The following is a 15,964-nucleotide window of genomic DNA, read 5'->3' on the forward strand; positions in this document are numbered from 1 at the left end:
AGAGTGAAACTTCTCAGAGCTTTGTTTCCGTGTTTTGTCTCATTCCTTATAACCGTTACTTTGCTCCTCCACTTTTTATCCTCACCCTGGGATCATTTTTTACTTTTCCACTTTTACTTCTAGCATTGTCCAGCAAGACTCTAATATGGTAACAGCCTCTTGTGGACAAAATATTTAGTAAAGCCAGGACTACAGGCCAGAAAAAGAGGAGACCCATGGTCATGAATCCTTGAGTCTAAAGGTTTAGAATGTTGTACTTGTCATCTACTGCTATGTTACAAATTCACCCCAAACTTAGGGGCTTAAAACAGTAAGCATGTATTCTTTCATAGTTTCTGTGGGTCAGGTATTTGGAAGTGACTTAGTTTGGTGGTTCTGATTCAAGGATGAGAGTGCAGTCAAGATGCTGATTAGAACTACAAGGCTTGGACTTCCCTGGTGGCGCAGTGGTTGAGAGTCCGCCTGCCGATGCAGGGGACACGGGTTTGATTCCTGGTCCGGGAAGATCCCATATGCCACAGAGCCACTAAGCCCATTCGCCACAACTACTGAGCCTGCGCTCTAGAGCCCGCAAGCCACTACTGAAGCCCACTTGCCTAGAACCCGTGCTCTAGAGAAGAGAAGCCACCACAATGAGAAGCCCGCACACCGCGGTGAAGAGTAGCTTCTGCTCGCCGCAACTAGAGAAAGCCCATGCACAGCAACGAAGACCCAATGCAGCCATAAAAAGAAAAAACTACAAGGCTTGACTAAGGGTGGAGAACCTGGTTGCAAGATGGTGCACTCATATGGCTGTGGGCAAGATGCCTCAGTTCCTTGCTACGTGAGCCTCTTTTCTGGGCTGCTAGAGTATCCTCCCAACATGATAGTTGGTTTCCCCCAGAGTGAATAGTCTAAGAGAGAGCAAGGAGGAAGCCACGAAGCTTTTAATGTCCTCAGATATTGCCACTGTGCCATCTTCTGTTCATTAGAAGCAAGTGACTAAGTACAGTCCACAGTTAAGGAGAGGGGAATTAGGGTCCACTTTTGGGGGGGGGAAGAGTATCAGAGACTTTTTGGATATATTTTTTAAACTGCCATATATTTTTTAAATGATGGCATGACCGTATAGATATTATCTATACATATTCATATAAATACATATTTATACATGTGTACCACTTATAGATTGTGAAAATTAGTCTCTCAGCAGTGTGGAACTGCCAGTGGCAGTCTGTTAATCACTGTAGCTTCTAAATGGTAGAATAATAATAGCAAGCACTTATATAGCACTTAGTATGTGGCAGATCCTGTTCTAAGTAGTTTAGAAAAAAATAACTTACTTTTTACAACAACCCTGTGACTTAGGTATTATTCTCTCTATCTTACGGATAAGCTAACAGGCACAGAGAGGTTAAGGGACTTCCCCAAGGGCACACCACTATTAAGTCATAAACCTAGGAATTGAGCCCAGGTAATTCGGCAGTGCTCCAGCTATTTCATTCCTCTGCCTTTTATATATTCAAGCCAGAAAGGACCCCAGGGGGACCCTAGTCAAGGGACAGCAGCCTGGCCATTAGATCCAAAAAGTCTGTGTTTGAGTCCAGGCAGCAACATCTATAAGGCTTAAAGTATGGTTGGTGTGTTTAGGTTTGAGTAAGTCGGGGCAGGATAGGGTAATTATTCTGTGTACTACTTGTGGTTATTTTAAGGGTAAGATTGCTTGGGAAGGTCAGGGTCATAACGAAACATTAGTCATTCTTTTACCTTGTCCAGGCCCCTCATTTTTACTGAGAAGGGAATCTTAGCCCTGAGTGTTGGTGGTTTCACCCAAGGCCATTCAGCAAGAGGGTAGTGCCGAACTGGGATTAGAACCCACAGCTCTTGTCTCTGTTCAGTGCACCTTCCGGTGCTGGCCTTCCCACCTTATCTCCTTTCTGTCCTCCCTTGATTTTTTGTGTGGTATAATGAGATAGATAAGCGATACTAATTGGAGCTGACATTTACTAAGCCCTGACTGTTTGCCAGGCACTGAGCTAAGTGCTGTGTATCATTACCCATTGACTCATAAAAGATGAGTGTCCTCTTCTTCACCTGGAAAACACCTCTGGTACTTAAAAATTCATCCGGTTGTTCACCACCCCCAGGAATTTTCCTCCTACATTCCTCCCTCCCCTGCAGTCCTCACCAACCCCCTCTCACCTCCACCTACCCTCCTATCATTGTCTGTTCCATTGATTACACGTCTCTCCTCACAGTGGTCAAGAACACAGATATAGTCATCATACTACTTAAATTTAATTCCAGACCCTTCCTCTTGTCCAGTGTGATCTTATGCTTTATGATGTTATCACTGTTGTTAAGAGAATTGTAGTGAGAATTAAATGAAACAGCACTTGAGAAGCCCTTGGCGAAGCCTGGCACAGGTGATTGTTGAATATGTGTAAGCTGCTTTTATTACCTTCCCTTTAATACTAATTTATGGTATTACTGTCCATAGTTGCCTCTGAGAATAGAGACTGTCTTCTTGACATTCCTGCCGTATTATGCTAGGTGATCATTAATTGACTGCAGGGCATCCCTCATTTTATTGCGCTTTGCAGATACTGTGTTTTTTTACAAATTGAAGGTTTGTGGCAACTCTGTTGAACAAGTCTGCCGGTACCATTTTTCCTACAACATTTCGTGTCTCTGTGTCACGTTTTGGTAACTCTCGCAATATTTCAAACTTTTTCATTATTATATTTGTGATGGTGTTCTGTGATCTTTGATGTTACTACTGTGACTTGCTAAAGGCTCAGAAGATAGCATTTTTTAGCAATAAAGTACTTTTCGATGAAAGTATGTACTTTTTTTTAGATGTAATGCTATTGCACACTTAATAGACTGCAGTATAGTGTAAACATAATTTTTATATGCACTGGGAAACCCAGGGATATGCTGTGACTCACTTTTTTGTGACATTTGCTTTATTGCAGTGGTCTGGAGGCAAACCTGCAGTATCTCTGAAGTATGCCTGTACTGAATGGGGTCAATGGAAATAATATTTACAAATCTTGCAATATTGGTTCTTTTTGTGAAATAGGTTTGACTTCAATCACCCAAGATGATATTTTCTTCTAAATCTTAAGACTTCTTGAGAGAAGCTAGCTCTGCCAGAAATGAGTGGTTTTCATCATTAAGCAAACTTTTTTTTCCTACCAGACTAGTTTTTATTAGATTCTGGTGGTTTCCCAAAGTACTTGACATTGCACTGAGACCTTTTTTTAAGGGGCAATTCACCTGTCTTTTTGTCGTCCTCTATTTCTAGTAACCGGGGGTAGCTACTTCCCTTGCCCCCATGCATGCCCATTTCTAATATGAATGTAAAAGGAATTACTTACCATGCTGGTTACTTTCTTCTAGTCCATCAACAAAGCGATGGAGAAGGACCACGAGGAATACAACATTGGTGTCCTAGACATCTATGGCTTTGAAATATTTCAGGTAAGACCAGTTTGAGTAGTTGGAGACTACGAAGGGAGATACTTTTTACCTGGCTTGAAAGAAATAATTCTAGGCCATGGAAGAAAAACCATCATGGCTCATTTTTGCCTCTGAGTTCTTCATGTACTTTTACCAAATTAGTTTCTCCTAAATATAAACTACGCTGCTTTCTACTGATGCCGCCAACATTTCTGTTAAGCTTTTCACTAAATCACTCAACAAATGACTTTAAAATGATTTTGCAGAAACAATTACATGAAAGTAACATTTTCCTTTTTTTTTCCCAGAAAAATGGCTTTGAACAGTTTTGTATCAATTTTGTTAATGAAAAATTACAGCAGATTTTTATTGAACTCACATTAAAGGCAGAACAGGTGAGCAGTCCCCCTTCCTTCATCTTGTTCTATTTCTAATTTGTTTTGTTTTAAAGGGTATAGATTTCTCTCTTTTGGTAATAGATTCAGATTTTAGTCTTGTATTAGGAAATGTACTTAATAGAGTCAGGCAGAAATACCATATGCCACTGTGACATTTTAGTCTGAAGTATAAACACCATCTGCTACCTTTTCTTTCTTCTTTAAGTAAATGATGCTGTGAAGTTGGACTTAGGACTGGCTGTTTTTACTACTCTCTGACTCATTGACCAAGTAGAAATGGAAGCCTATTCCAACCCCAGCTGTCTGTGGCATATACTGTGTTCCAAAGGAAAACTTGGTTTTCTCAGATTTGCTCTGCTCCCAACCTAACATAAAAATAAATGTGTCTTTAACAAAGCTGGTATTTAAATTTGGACTTGAGGTAACTTGTGTTGCTTATACTACCTTCTGAAAGTCCAGGGCAGGTTCCCTTTTATCCTGGTACCTACTGTTGGTCGATTTCTTGGGTCGCTGTAATAAGGTACCACAAACTGGATTGCTTAAAACAATAAAATTTTTTTCTCTCCCAGGTCAGGAGGCCAGAATTCAAAATCAGACTGTCACTAGGGTAACACTCGTTCCAAGGGCTCTAGGAGAAAATCCTTCCTGGCCTTTTCTAGCTTGTGGTGGCTCCTGGCATTCCTTGTCTTGGGGCAGCATAACTTCAGTCTCTGCCTGTGTCTTCACATGGCCTTCTGTCTGCATCCAAATCTCATTGTTTTCTCTTCTAAAGGCGCCAGTCATTGGATTTAGGGATCACCCTAAATCTACGATAATTTTATTTACGAGATTCCTAGCTAATTATACCTACAGACATCCTATTTCCTCACATTTTGAGGTTCTAGGTGGACACAAAATCTTGGGGGACACATTCAACCCATTACACATATCAAGGGCTGTTTGAGGAATGTTTATTCGTGGACGTGTTCGTGCCTCTGCTTAGGAACCCCGGTGACCAATGGTTTTCACAGAAACCTCTGCCCTGGGATTCTTCCAGCCCATCAGTGTAGCTAGAGCAAAACCCTAAGGGAGGACATGGTAGGGACTGAGGTGGGAGAAGAAGGCGGAGGCTAGATCACAGAGGAACTTTGTAGGGGGTGGCAGATTTTAGAGTAGTACGATGGGAGGCCATTGGAGAATTTTGACTAGAGAGTGACGCGAGCTGATTTGTGTTTGTTTTTGACCAGGTGGCTCTGGCTCTATAGACCTACAGGTAGGGTGGGGCAGGGGGAGGGCAAACAGGAGTGGAAGTTTCAAAACCGGTTAGGAGCCTCCTGCCTGAGACTGGGCAAGAAAGGGGGTGAGTAGACAGTGATGGCAGCAGTAGAGGTGGTTCCGTGGTGACGTGGTCAGAGCTGGCATATGTTTTGGAGAGTGAGTCAGCCTGAGTCGCTCAGTATAATTACCAAAGGGAAAAGGAGTCAGGGATGATTCCTACCTCTGTAGCTTGAATAACAGGGCCAATGGGGAGACTGTTTACTGAAGGGTAAGATGAGAGCAGTTGGTTGGAGACAGTGGAGGGATGGAGGGCCAGAACCTGGTAGGTTTGAGAGGCCTGTTATACCTCTGGGTGGAAATTCCAGTATATGAAATACATCAATATATGAATCTGGAACTCAGTGGGGAAGTCTAGACTAGAGAAATGAATTCAGGTGTCATTAGGCTATAGGTGTTATTTTAAGCCAGGGAGTTGATTGGAATTACCTAGAGAACGAGAGTGGAGGAAACAAGGCTGGGAGATTGAGCCCTGAAAGTCTCCATCAGTATAAGGATCTGGATAAAAAGAAAGAGCCAGCAAAGGAAGCTAACAAAGCCAGACTGCTGAGGAAGGAGGAAAACCAGGAGAGTGTGATGGTGTTCATCAAGTGTAATGAGACCTGAATGAGGGGCCAATGAGGGGCCTTCCCTTTAAGTACCTAGATGCTAATCTGTACTTCTGTTCCATGTTGAGTTCAAAAAGATTGTTCTATAACTGGACCTACAGGTTAAGCCATTTTAAAGTCAAAAACAGTTGTATGGGATCAATTCCATATGGTTCCAACCAAACATAAAAATGACCAAGCAATGAAATGCCCCTTTCCTCTTCCTCTTAGAAAAAATTAAGATTGCAAGTTTTTATTGAAGGGCATTCAGGTTTTTCTTTCCTCATGATTCCTGTGCCTGTGGTATCCATCATGTGCAGAGCTCCAGCTGGTCTCCACTGGGTAATACTGTGAATTCCCACTTTCTGTTCTACAGGAAGAATATGTTCAAGAAGGCATCAGATGGACACCCATCGATTACTTTAATAACAAAATCGTGTGTGACCTCATCGAGAACAAAGTTGTAAGTATCGGTCTGGTGTGTCTCTTCACGGCTTACAGGTTTACACTACGTGAGTTTTTGTTCTCTCTGTCATTGTATTAGAATAAGCAAAGTGACGGCTCTGATTTGCAGAGAGTTGTAGCGATTACATTTATTTTGCTTATGGGTATATGTGTGAAAATAGAGTTTTACTCTTGTAGTTAATATGCACATGTGTATGAGTACATTGCCAATTTACGAACGGAGGTTGTTACTGAATCTTAAGAGAAGACGGTTATGACTTATGTTGATGGCATAGCATATGAAGAGATATAAACTTGACCCTGCCTCCTAGACCATTTATACAACTTCTAGGACTTTAGCCCTAGAAATGATTCAAAAGGAAATAAAAGGGTATAGAGAGAGATCTGTACAGTACTGTTGTGTTCTGTTTTTTTTATAAAAGTCCCAACTGGAAACAGTGAAAACATCCATAGAGAACTCAGTCCTTAAATAAACGATAGCATAGAAGAGTAGGGAAATATAGCCATCAAAATAATAAGTATAAAGACTGTGTAAAACAGCAGGATTATTTATAAACTAGTGCTATGCAGAAAAAGTAATACATGATAGAATGTGTCCAGTGTGTAGCTGTATTAACCATGTCTATATGGGTAACAGGCTGAAAGCGAACATTAAGAAATGAATTAGGGTCCAAGGAAAATGTTTTTATCTTTCGGGTTTAAAAAATCAACCTAGTACAAATAGGAGTGAGCAGATAATGATCTTTCTGTTTATGGCTTTGAATAAAACTTCAGGGAGTTAAACTATTCTCTTTTTTTTTTTGAAAATGGACTTTCCCCCATCGTTAGATCTAAGTGGTGACTCCCATTTGGGAGTATTAATAGCATTCTCCCTCAAAGGGAAAGATTGACTTTCAAGATGGTATCTTAAATCTAGGGAGCGGTTTCCTTGCTTAAGGAAAGACCTGATAAACAATATATATTTTAAAACAGTCACTGAGTTGGGACTTTGCTCTCTTGGTCCCATCAGAACCCCCCTGGGATCATGAGCATCCTGGATGATGTATGTGCCACGATGCACGCGGTGGGTGAGGGAGCGGATCAGACGCTGCTCCAGAAACTTCAGATGCAGATTGGGAACCATGAGCACTTCAACAGCTGGAACCAAGGCTTCATTATTCACCATTACGCTGGGAAGGTATGGCCAGGGAGCAGGGCTTCAGCAGGAAAGGGGAAGCCATCCTTTTCAATGTCTATCTGTATTAAGCCTTTGGGTCTGTAATCTATTTTCTCACGAGGCGACTGAAAGCAATGTCCATAGAGTTTTATGTGCCTCAGTGTGTTTTATTCATCCATCATTCATTCATTCAACAACATGGGACCCATGAAATATTTGGAGAGACAAACAAAAGATAGTGCGTATACACCACTGTGTTATTTTTTAGCATGAATCACCCTTAATATAACATAAGCATGAATCAACCTATATATATATATATATATATATTTTTTTTTTTTTTTTTAAAGATGTTGGGGGTAGGAGTTTATTAATTTATTTATTTTTGCTGTGTTGGGTCTTCGTTTCTGTGCGAGGACTTTCTCTAGTTGTGGCAAGCGGGGGCCACTCTTCATCGCGGTGCGCGGGCCTCTCACTATTGCGGCCTGTCTTGTTGCAGAGCGCAGGCTCAGTAGTTATGACTCACGGGCTTAGTTGCTCTGCGGCATGCGGGATTCTCCCAGACCAGGGCTCGAACCCGTGTCCCCTGCATTAGCAGGCGGACTCTCAACCACTGCGCCACCAGGGAAGCCCCAACCTACATATTAACTGCTGAAGGAATGAGATTTTTTCTCACCTCTCATGCAATCACAAGCTTGCATTTTTTACTTGCCCATCCTCCCTGGGAGTATACATAAGGACCAGAGGCTCCCTTTGGGGTTCTCATAAAATGCGTGATTACTGGGTGCTACTGGGTACCAAGCTTTGTGTGGGTACTGGTGATACACAGATAAGTAAATTGATGTCATGATATCTGGGGACTTCCTAGTACTGTGGAAATTCATTGCTCTCACCCTTCATCCCAATAAGTCTCTTATTAACTAAGGAGGGTCCTTGAGCATGAGACTTCAACTAAACTGATCTAACTCTGACACCATTTGTAGGAGAGATCGCAAAGCCTCAGATGACATGGCCCACTGCAGTCCGTTAGTGAGCACAGAGAGTTTTATATTACTCCATCTTACCTAAAATTTAGAGGAAGAATTAAGTGTATTATTTACATACCCCTATAGACCCATCGAAGAAGGGCTATGTAATCATGAGAGCTGGGGTCCTGGTCATGTATCGTTTGGATCGTGTAAGCAGCCAGAGACCATCCGTCAGCATCTCCAGGCCATCACCAGCTGAAGTCATCTAACAAGTTAAAACACGCACAGCCTTAATGTGACAGATCGGGATGAAAGCCCAGTTGTTATATCTGGAAATACACACACTCTCTGGAGGACAGCCATGCCAGCTTGGACGTTTTGTTCAATGAAATACTTAAAGGGTAAAATTCGATATCTTTCCATTCTTGGCCAGGTATCCTATGACATGGACGGCTTTTGTGAGCGGAACCGTGACGTGCTGTTTATGGATCTGATCGAGCTTATGCAGAGCAGTGAGCTGTAAGTGTGTTTGCCTTATCCGACACGGGATAGAGGTTTGACCAGATTTTCAATATTAGAACAAACGTGTGACATTCGAATGGTCGGCGTTACGTTTCCTTGTGCTGTTGGGTCTGGGTTATCATTAGACAATTCAGCTTCTCCAAACAGCTTTTTCCCCCCCGGTCTTAGTCTCTCCCTTGTACCCCTGATACTTCCCACCCCACATGCTAAGTGCTGTCTGCATGCCCTTCAGGGCCCCCAGTTTCATCATTTTCAATGGTTTTATCAGGGAGAAGTGCCCGTTCTGGAGTTGGGTTGGGATGGCTGTGCCTGACTGTCTAAGAGTGAGACAGTCTGGCTCTGTGACACTTTGCCCTCGGGACATCATCCCAAGAATTCTCCCTCTGTTTTTGAAAATGCTAATAGCTTAGCTAAACCGAAGTTAACCTGAATTGCTGAAGCCCTTGGGAAATGGCTCAAGAACTCAGGGAGGGGCACTCAGAGATCCATTTTAACCCCCAAGACCCTGACTAAGCTAAAAGCATAGCGCAGTGGGGGCATCCGCCTTGCAAGCTGCTGGAGCTCCCAGGGCCAGCTTTGCCATGTCCTTTCCTTGCCTCTTCCGTGCAAAGGTCCCCCGTGGTCCTGGGTAGTGATGTGAGATGTCATTTACATGATCAGGCCTGTCCATGCCTGGCAAGTACAACATTGCACAGTCTTCCAGATTTTACAAGTTTTAGAGCTGTCTCCAAGTAATAGTTGCCATTTTAGTCTCTGTTACTTCAACTATCATAATATCAAGGTTAACTTCTTTGATCAACAGCTGCAAGCCTGATAATTTTCTAGAAAAGGCCTGACTTCAATGAAGGCAAAACTGAGTTTCCTTTTTGGTCCGTGGTTCGAAGTTCTGCTCCATTTAACCCTCTTCCCCTCCCTCCAGCCTCCACTCCTCCCTGGCCCTCATCTCCCCAGGCCTACACTTTCGTGGCACTCACACCCCTCACTTCGGAGATTCTTCTCTCAAAACGTAAAATCTATTTGCTCTTAAAAAGTCAGGTAAGCCACAAGTCCTGGCTTTTGGAGTTTATGAAAATCAGGTGCGGGCATGCTTTCAGAGGTTTTTTTAATTATTAAAATTACTGCAAAATTCAAGAGCTATTGACACTTCCATGTAAAACTCCTGTCATGTAGACATGGTCTGTTGTTTGGTAAACACATGTGCTGTAAAAAATCTATAATTGTGTCTGGTGAGGTTATGAAAGTAGAATGCTGTGGAGACTTTCTAGAAAATCCGTGATGCCCAATAAGTCATTTAGGGGGAATTTCCTTTGAGTGGCAGATTCCTAATTTACATGGATCACATCATTCATTCATTCATTCAATCCGCAAATATTTATTGAGCACCTACGGTGTACTAGGCTCTGTTCCAGACACCAGGGACACTAAGGTGACTAAGACATTGTCCCTGCCCTGTGCCTTTTGAGGCAGGCCTGTCAACAGCTGTAGCTCAGTTACAACTACTAATGAAGTTGCATATTCAGCAGGCAAAGCATTAGTGGATTAGCTGCACTTAAAATTGCTCATACTCAAAACACATTTTGTCTAGGTTTTTTGCTTGAGGGAAGGGAGGGTGGATACGGTGCCCTATTGACATCTTGTGGGCAGAGGCCACTGATCTGTGAAACATCCTAGAGTGTGTAAAGCAGCCCCAGGCCCCAGCACAGAATTATCCAATCCCAAATATCAGTAGCACCGAGACTGAGAAACCCTGCTTTGGAGCAAAGCAGAATCTGCATTGGATCTGGACAATTCATAGAAATCCCTGCATTCTGGTCTATCTTACTTAACTCAGAAAACCCACACTGACCCCCCTCTGTTGTGTCCTGTTGCCAAGGTGTATCTCAGTTCTAGTGGGTGGGGAAATTTGAAAGGCAGAGTTTAAAATTTTAGTTTTCAGGTCTAGACTCCAAGATGCTTCTGTCTTAGAATTCTCTCTCTACGTTTCTTGTGTCCACTGCTTTTTTTCTCCCGGGTCACAGCTTGATGGCTTGAGTCAGATGGCCATTCTGTATCCAAGGTTCTGTGCTTCTGGACGACTGTCTCCATTCTCTATGGAAGCAGGCTTTCCAGTCCCCAAGGTGCTTACTGATTGCTAATGCATTCTCTTTCTCCTTTTCCAGACCTTTTATAAAGTCTTTATTTCCGGAAAATCTGCAGGCTGACAAGAAAGGACGCCCAACTACTGCTGGAAGCAAAATAAAGGTTTGTTCTATTTTAATAGGGAAATTTATGGATGCCTATTAAGAGGTAGGGTTTTCTAGGCGTCAGGAACTACACCCCCGGGCTGGGATGCGGTCAGGGAGATGTCACAGATTCGTTACAGACGATGGCCAGAAGTAACGTTGCTGCTTGAGAACGGGTTACAGGATGCAGGTGAATTGGACTTGGCTGTACTGAAACCCCAAATGGGTATTAAAGTACCTCATAGCTTAATAGTCAGCAGATGATAATCAGTTACTTTCTAAGAGGAAGTGGCTTTATACTGAATCTAGGAGAATTCACATTAAACTGTCAGAGAGATTTTATGATCAAGAGCCACATTTTGGATTTTGATGATGCTTTTCCAGACCAGACCCCAGAACTTGCCAATTACGGAACTTTACGAACCTGAAATTCTACTGGGTCTTATATGGGGAATTCATGCACCTTCCGCCCTGGGTCTTGTGGGCCCTCCTTTCTGTGAATTACAGGCATCTGGGCTTCACAGTGTCTCAAAGTCAGAGGAATTCTTAGTGTTTCTTGAGAGCCTCTCATGGAGAGTGCATTGAATTATCGGAGGCACTGTGTGGTGAAATCGGTTGTCCCTGATTACTCTCTGAATTTAGAGGTTGTGTCAAACACACTCCATCATGTAATTTTTTGAAAAACAGTCACTAAACGTTTTCTTATTTAATTATACCAGTTAAAAACAGTTTCTTATTTTATATTTTTATTATATTTTTTTAATTTTTATTTTATATTATAGTTGATTTATAATGTTGAGTTCGTTTCAGGTGTACAGCAAAGTGATTCAGTTATACATATACACATATCCATTCTTTTTCAGTTTCTTTTCCTGTGTAGGTTATTACAGAGTACTGAGTAGAGTTCCCTGTGCTATACAGGAGGTCCTTGTTGATTATCTATTTTATATATAGTAGAGTGTATATTAAATACAGTTTTTTAAAGAATCATACCAATTAAATACCACCCTGTCTTTATAATCAATGGAATCATTGAGTGATTAAGAGTAGGTAGGGCTCTGGGGCTCGTCACCTGTGTTCAAATCCCTCACCATGTGATCGCCAGCAAGTTACCTAAACTCTCAGTGCCTCTTTTGCCTTAGAGATTTCAGTACCTATCTCAGGGGGGTACTGTGGTGATTAATTTCCATCGTCCCTCTAAGGCACACACTGCCTGAAACATAATAAGCCCAAACCGTGTATGCTTTCCTGTTCCATACTACTCCATCTGTCCCCTCCCTCTCTGCCACGCTTCTTCATCTCTGCCTAATTCTCAGTGGACACTTGATGTGCTTGTTCTGACTGTCCATCCCCCTGTGTGGCTCTGTGTGTCCAGATCCTACATGTCCTTCTCACAGTGCCCTCCGATAACCCCGGCCCCGTGAACACCACAGTTGCTGCTGCCTGTTTTGTTCACGAGCGTTTTCTTCTCCGAGTGCTGCACCTATGGAAGCCTGTCTTCCCAGCCTCTGAGGGCATAAGCCCTGCGTGAAATAAAGGGAACATCACAGCCACGAGACGCTTCCATCCGGAGGAGCTTCAGGTTTTGTGCAGGAAGTCAGGCGCACGCTAGAGGGTAGGGTTTTGAGTTGGAGGGTAGAGCCCTCTGGGGTTAAGGACAGTCATGTTCAAGGAACTTGAGACCTACAGTAGTCCTGGGACAGTGTCTGGATTGAGTTCACTGGGGCAGAGAGTTGACGGCAGGGAGGAGATGCGGTTCTCACGAGGCCCCAGATAATTGACATCTGCACGGAGCTCTGACTCAAGCTTTAACTTCTAGGTCCTGGATCAGGATTAGCTCCAGGCTGGAAAATCTAGTCACAAGACTGTCACATTCAGATCCAAGGGGCCCAGATCCTCAAGGCTGCAGTGACTCACGTTCAAGTGGTCTGGATTCTCAGTCCAACTTATTCCCTATAAAAAGCAGGGTGGTGTTAGGAGCATTTTTCTCCTCCTTGGAAGACTTGACCCCTTCATATTCTCGTCTAGTATTATGCTCAAAATAGCCACCTTCCGGGTGTACTCAAAATGTTCAGGACTGCTATGGTCTGGGGAGGTCAGCCTGAAGTCAGCCAGCTCATCTAGGGAGACCGTACTGTGCATATTCTCACCAGTGGTATCCTCTTGGTGAGCTGTGTGACCTCTGCCTGTCTGACACTCTGCCTCCATGTAGGAATGAGATTCTCCCTGTTTTATGTCTCCCGAGTCACCTCTTAGAGATGTATAGCCGTGGCCCAATCTCTTACACCTTTCATGTCTACAATGTTTTGCAGATGCTAAGTATCATCTTTTTCTTTTTTAATTTTTATTGAAGTATGGTTGACTTACAATGTGTTTCAGGTGTCCAACAAAATGATTCAGTTATACATATATATGTATGTATTCTTTTTTAAGTTCTTTTCCATTATAGGTGATTACAAGATATTGAGTATAGTTTCCTGTGCTATACAGTAGGACCTTGTTGGTTATTTTATATATAGTAACTAAGTATCATCTTAATGATATCCCTGAGGTTAAACGTTTAAAGGGATCCTGAGTTCCTTGGAAGAAAAATTAAATTTATGTTCAAGGTAGTTTTAGTGTTGGGAATCTTATTGTATTCTAATTCCTTAAAATTTAAAACTGTTCTGTAGGGTTTAATTAATAGAATATTTGCTTGGTGAGAACTCCCACTATCTTTGTTTTTAAATAAGAGTATTCTTTCCTTAATAACATGTCATTTTTGAGGCTTTCCTAAATTCTACATTGTTGTGGCTAAAAGGGACCGGTTTTGAAATTAGAGCCAACGATTGAGGGAATGGAGCTCAGAGCTGGCAAAGTGGACGGGGCTACAGCTGTATCTAAGTGAGACTGGGCCCCTACAGGAGCAGATATGAGAGACGCGAGTGCCGTGAGGTAACTGGACTCGTAGACATTGAACATCTATTCCACCCTTCAGATTAAATTAGAGGTCTTCTAGTTCAACCTACTTAGTTTACAGATGGGGAAACTGGGGCCCAAAGAAAGTTAGTGATTTGCAACATAGCTCGCAAAGAGCAGAGCCAGGATCCCAATTCAGGCTTGCTAACAATCTATGTGGAGGGTAGAATGGGGAGCTGTCACCCTAAGCCTTTCTCACTGTCCTGTCTGCACTTTTTTTTTTTTTCTTTTTTTTTTTTTTGCGGTACGCGGGCCTCTCACTGTTGTGTCCTCTCCTGTTGCGGAGCACAGGCTCCGGATGCGCAGGCTCAGCGGCCATGGCTCATGGGCCCAGCCGCTCCGTGGCACACGGGATCTTCCCGGACCGGGGCACAAGCCCGTGTCCCCTGCATTGGCAGGCGGACTCTCAACCACTGCGCCACCAGGGAAGCCCCTGTCTGCATATTTTAATGCCTGCTACTGTAGGCAAGTAGACAAGCCTCTGTAGGCAAGCCTCTGCCCTTGTAGGGCAAGTGCCTTTGGTAGCTTTCTGTTCTAACTCATGGCCTCTTCTTGTCTGGAGCCAGAGTAAATCCAACCTGCTGCTTCCCAACCACTTCAGGGGGCATTTAAAGTTGACCCATAGCTAAATACAGGATAATTTTGAAATATATTCCTGTTTGCTCAAAATGATTATTCCAAAACCTAAAGGCTTCTCTCTAATCCTAACTCACCCAGTTAATTCCTTTTGTTATCACACTAAATTATCCCATATCTTCCTTAAGGAGGAGGATGGCATTGTGGTTAAGAAAAAAACTTGGTAGCTCACAGACTTGGGTTCTAGCCTTACTTCTGCTTACTAGTTATATCATCTTGAGTAATACTTTATTTGTTTAAGGCCCTGTTTTCTCATCTAAAAAATGGGAATGATAATTGTAAGAAGCTACCTCTTAAAATTCTGAGGCATAAATAAGAAAATCCATGTGTCTAGCCCATGAAGCATATTCAGTACTTGTTAGCCGTTACTATTTTGAGCTATTGAATAGCTCAATAGAAAGAAGTATGTCAAGTGTCATATAAACTTAAGTCGAACTTGCCCCCTGTGTTTTCTTATGCTAAGTTGAAAAGGTATGCTCCTAAATGCTTAGGACTAAAGAGTCTGCTAAGTTATACGTAAAAATTAAAAATAAAAATTAAGAGTTTGGGAACTTAAAAAGAAAAGCTTTATTATAACCAGTCCCTCCCCAGCTTCATCTTACGTGTTGCAAAGATCATTAAATTTGTTCTCAAGTACAATCTCTCTCTCATCAACAAGGAAGACGAGAGTCAATTTACATTTTTATCGTAGAGCTTTGCTTTGATCATACAACCTCGGCAGCTTTGCCCTGACTTCCAAGCATTGCAAAGAATGCTATATTCTGCACATCTAAACAGAGAACTTTTGCTTTGAATATACCCAAGAGTTTTTCTCAAGGGTTTCAGATTTCCCAAACCCATGAAAACAGAAAAGTCCTAATTGAGAGAGGGTTGACTACTGCAGGCAGATCCCTTCTGCTGACTTTGTAATGGTTTTCTGGCTTTGGAGATCCCTCTCCTCTATTTTCTTTTAGAGGTTTTCTCTCTTTGTGCTGATTTGCTTAGAATGAGAGGTTGCATGTGTGCCCCATGATTGGATCCATAGGGTATGCTCAGCTGTGTGGTGCTGGGAGTGCTGATGTGGGCTCTGCTCCTGTTTCTTCAAACAACATTTGTGGCACTCATGATTTGAAATACCTCATAAGCAAGTTCAGCTTTATTTATGTGGCTTTTTCTTCTTGAACCCAGTTCCATCGTGGGTACCCGATGCACAGGTAGTAAGAGCTGATTTTACATTGAATATTTTAGTTCGTGAAAGAGTACGTTTCCTGCCACACTGAAAGGGCTGTGAGTCAGCAGGTTTGGAAAAGGACAT

The 15,964-nt window shown here is 42.6% G+C and overlaps 1 protein-coding gene across 2 annotated transcripts in view; it reads left to right on the plus strand.

Moving 5' to 3' along the window:
- Positions 1 to 15,964, plus strand: part of MYO1E (myosin IE) — a 202,140-nt gene that overhangs the window by 137,408 nt on the left and 48,768 nt on the right. For both annotated transcript variants that reach the window (XM_079914344.1, XM_079914345.1), the window contains exons 11-16: positions 3,385 to 3,465; positions 3,753 to 3,839; positions 6,120 to 6,206; positions 7,218 to 7,385; positions 8,766 to 8,851; positions 11,014 to 11,095. In XM_079914344.1, the coding sequence (XP_079770470.1) occupies positions 3,385 to 3,465; positions 3,753 to 3,839; positions 6,120 to 6,206; positions 7,218 to 7,385; positions 8,766 to 8,851; positions 11,014 to 11,095 (591 nt within the window). The remainder of the gene's footprint in view (positions 1 to 3,384; positions 3,466 to 3,752; positions 3,840 to 6,119; positions 6,207 to 7,217; positions 7,386 to 8,765; positions 8,852 to 11,013; positions 11,096 to 15,964) is intronic.

The sequence above is a fragment of the Stenella coeruleoalba genome, assembly GCF_951394435.1.
Source record: "Stenella coeruleoalba genome assembly, chromosome: 2".
In the NCBI taxonomy this organism is placed as follows: Eukaryota; Metazoa; Chordata; class Mammalia; order Artiodactyla; family Delphinidae; genus Stenella; species Stenella coeruleoalba.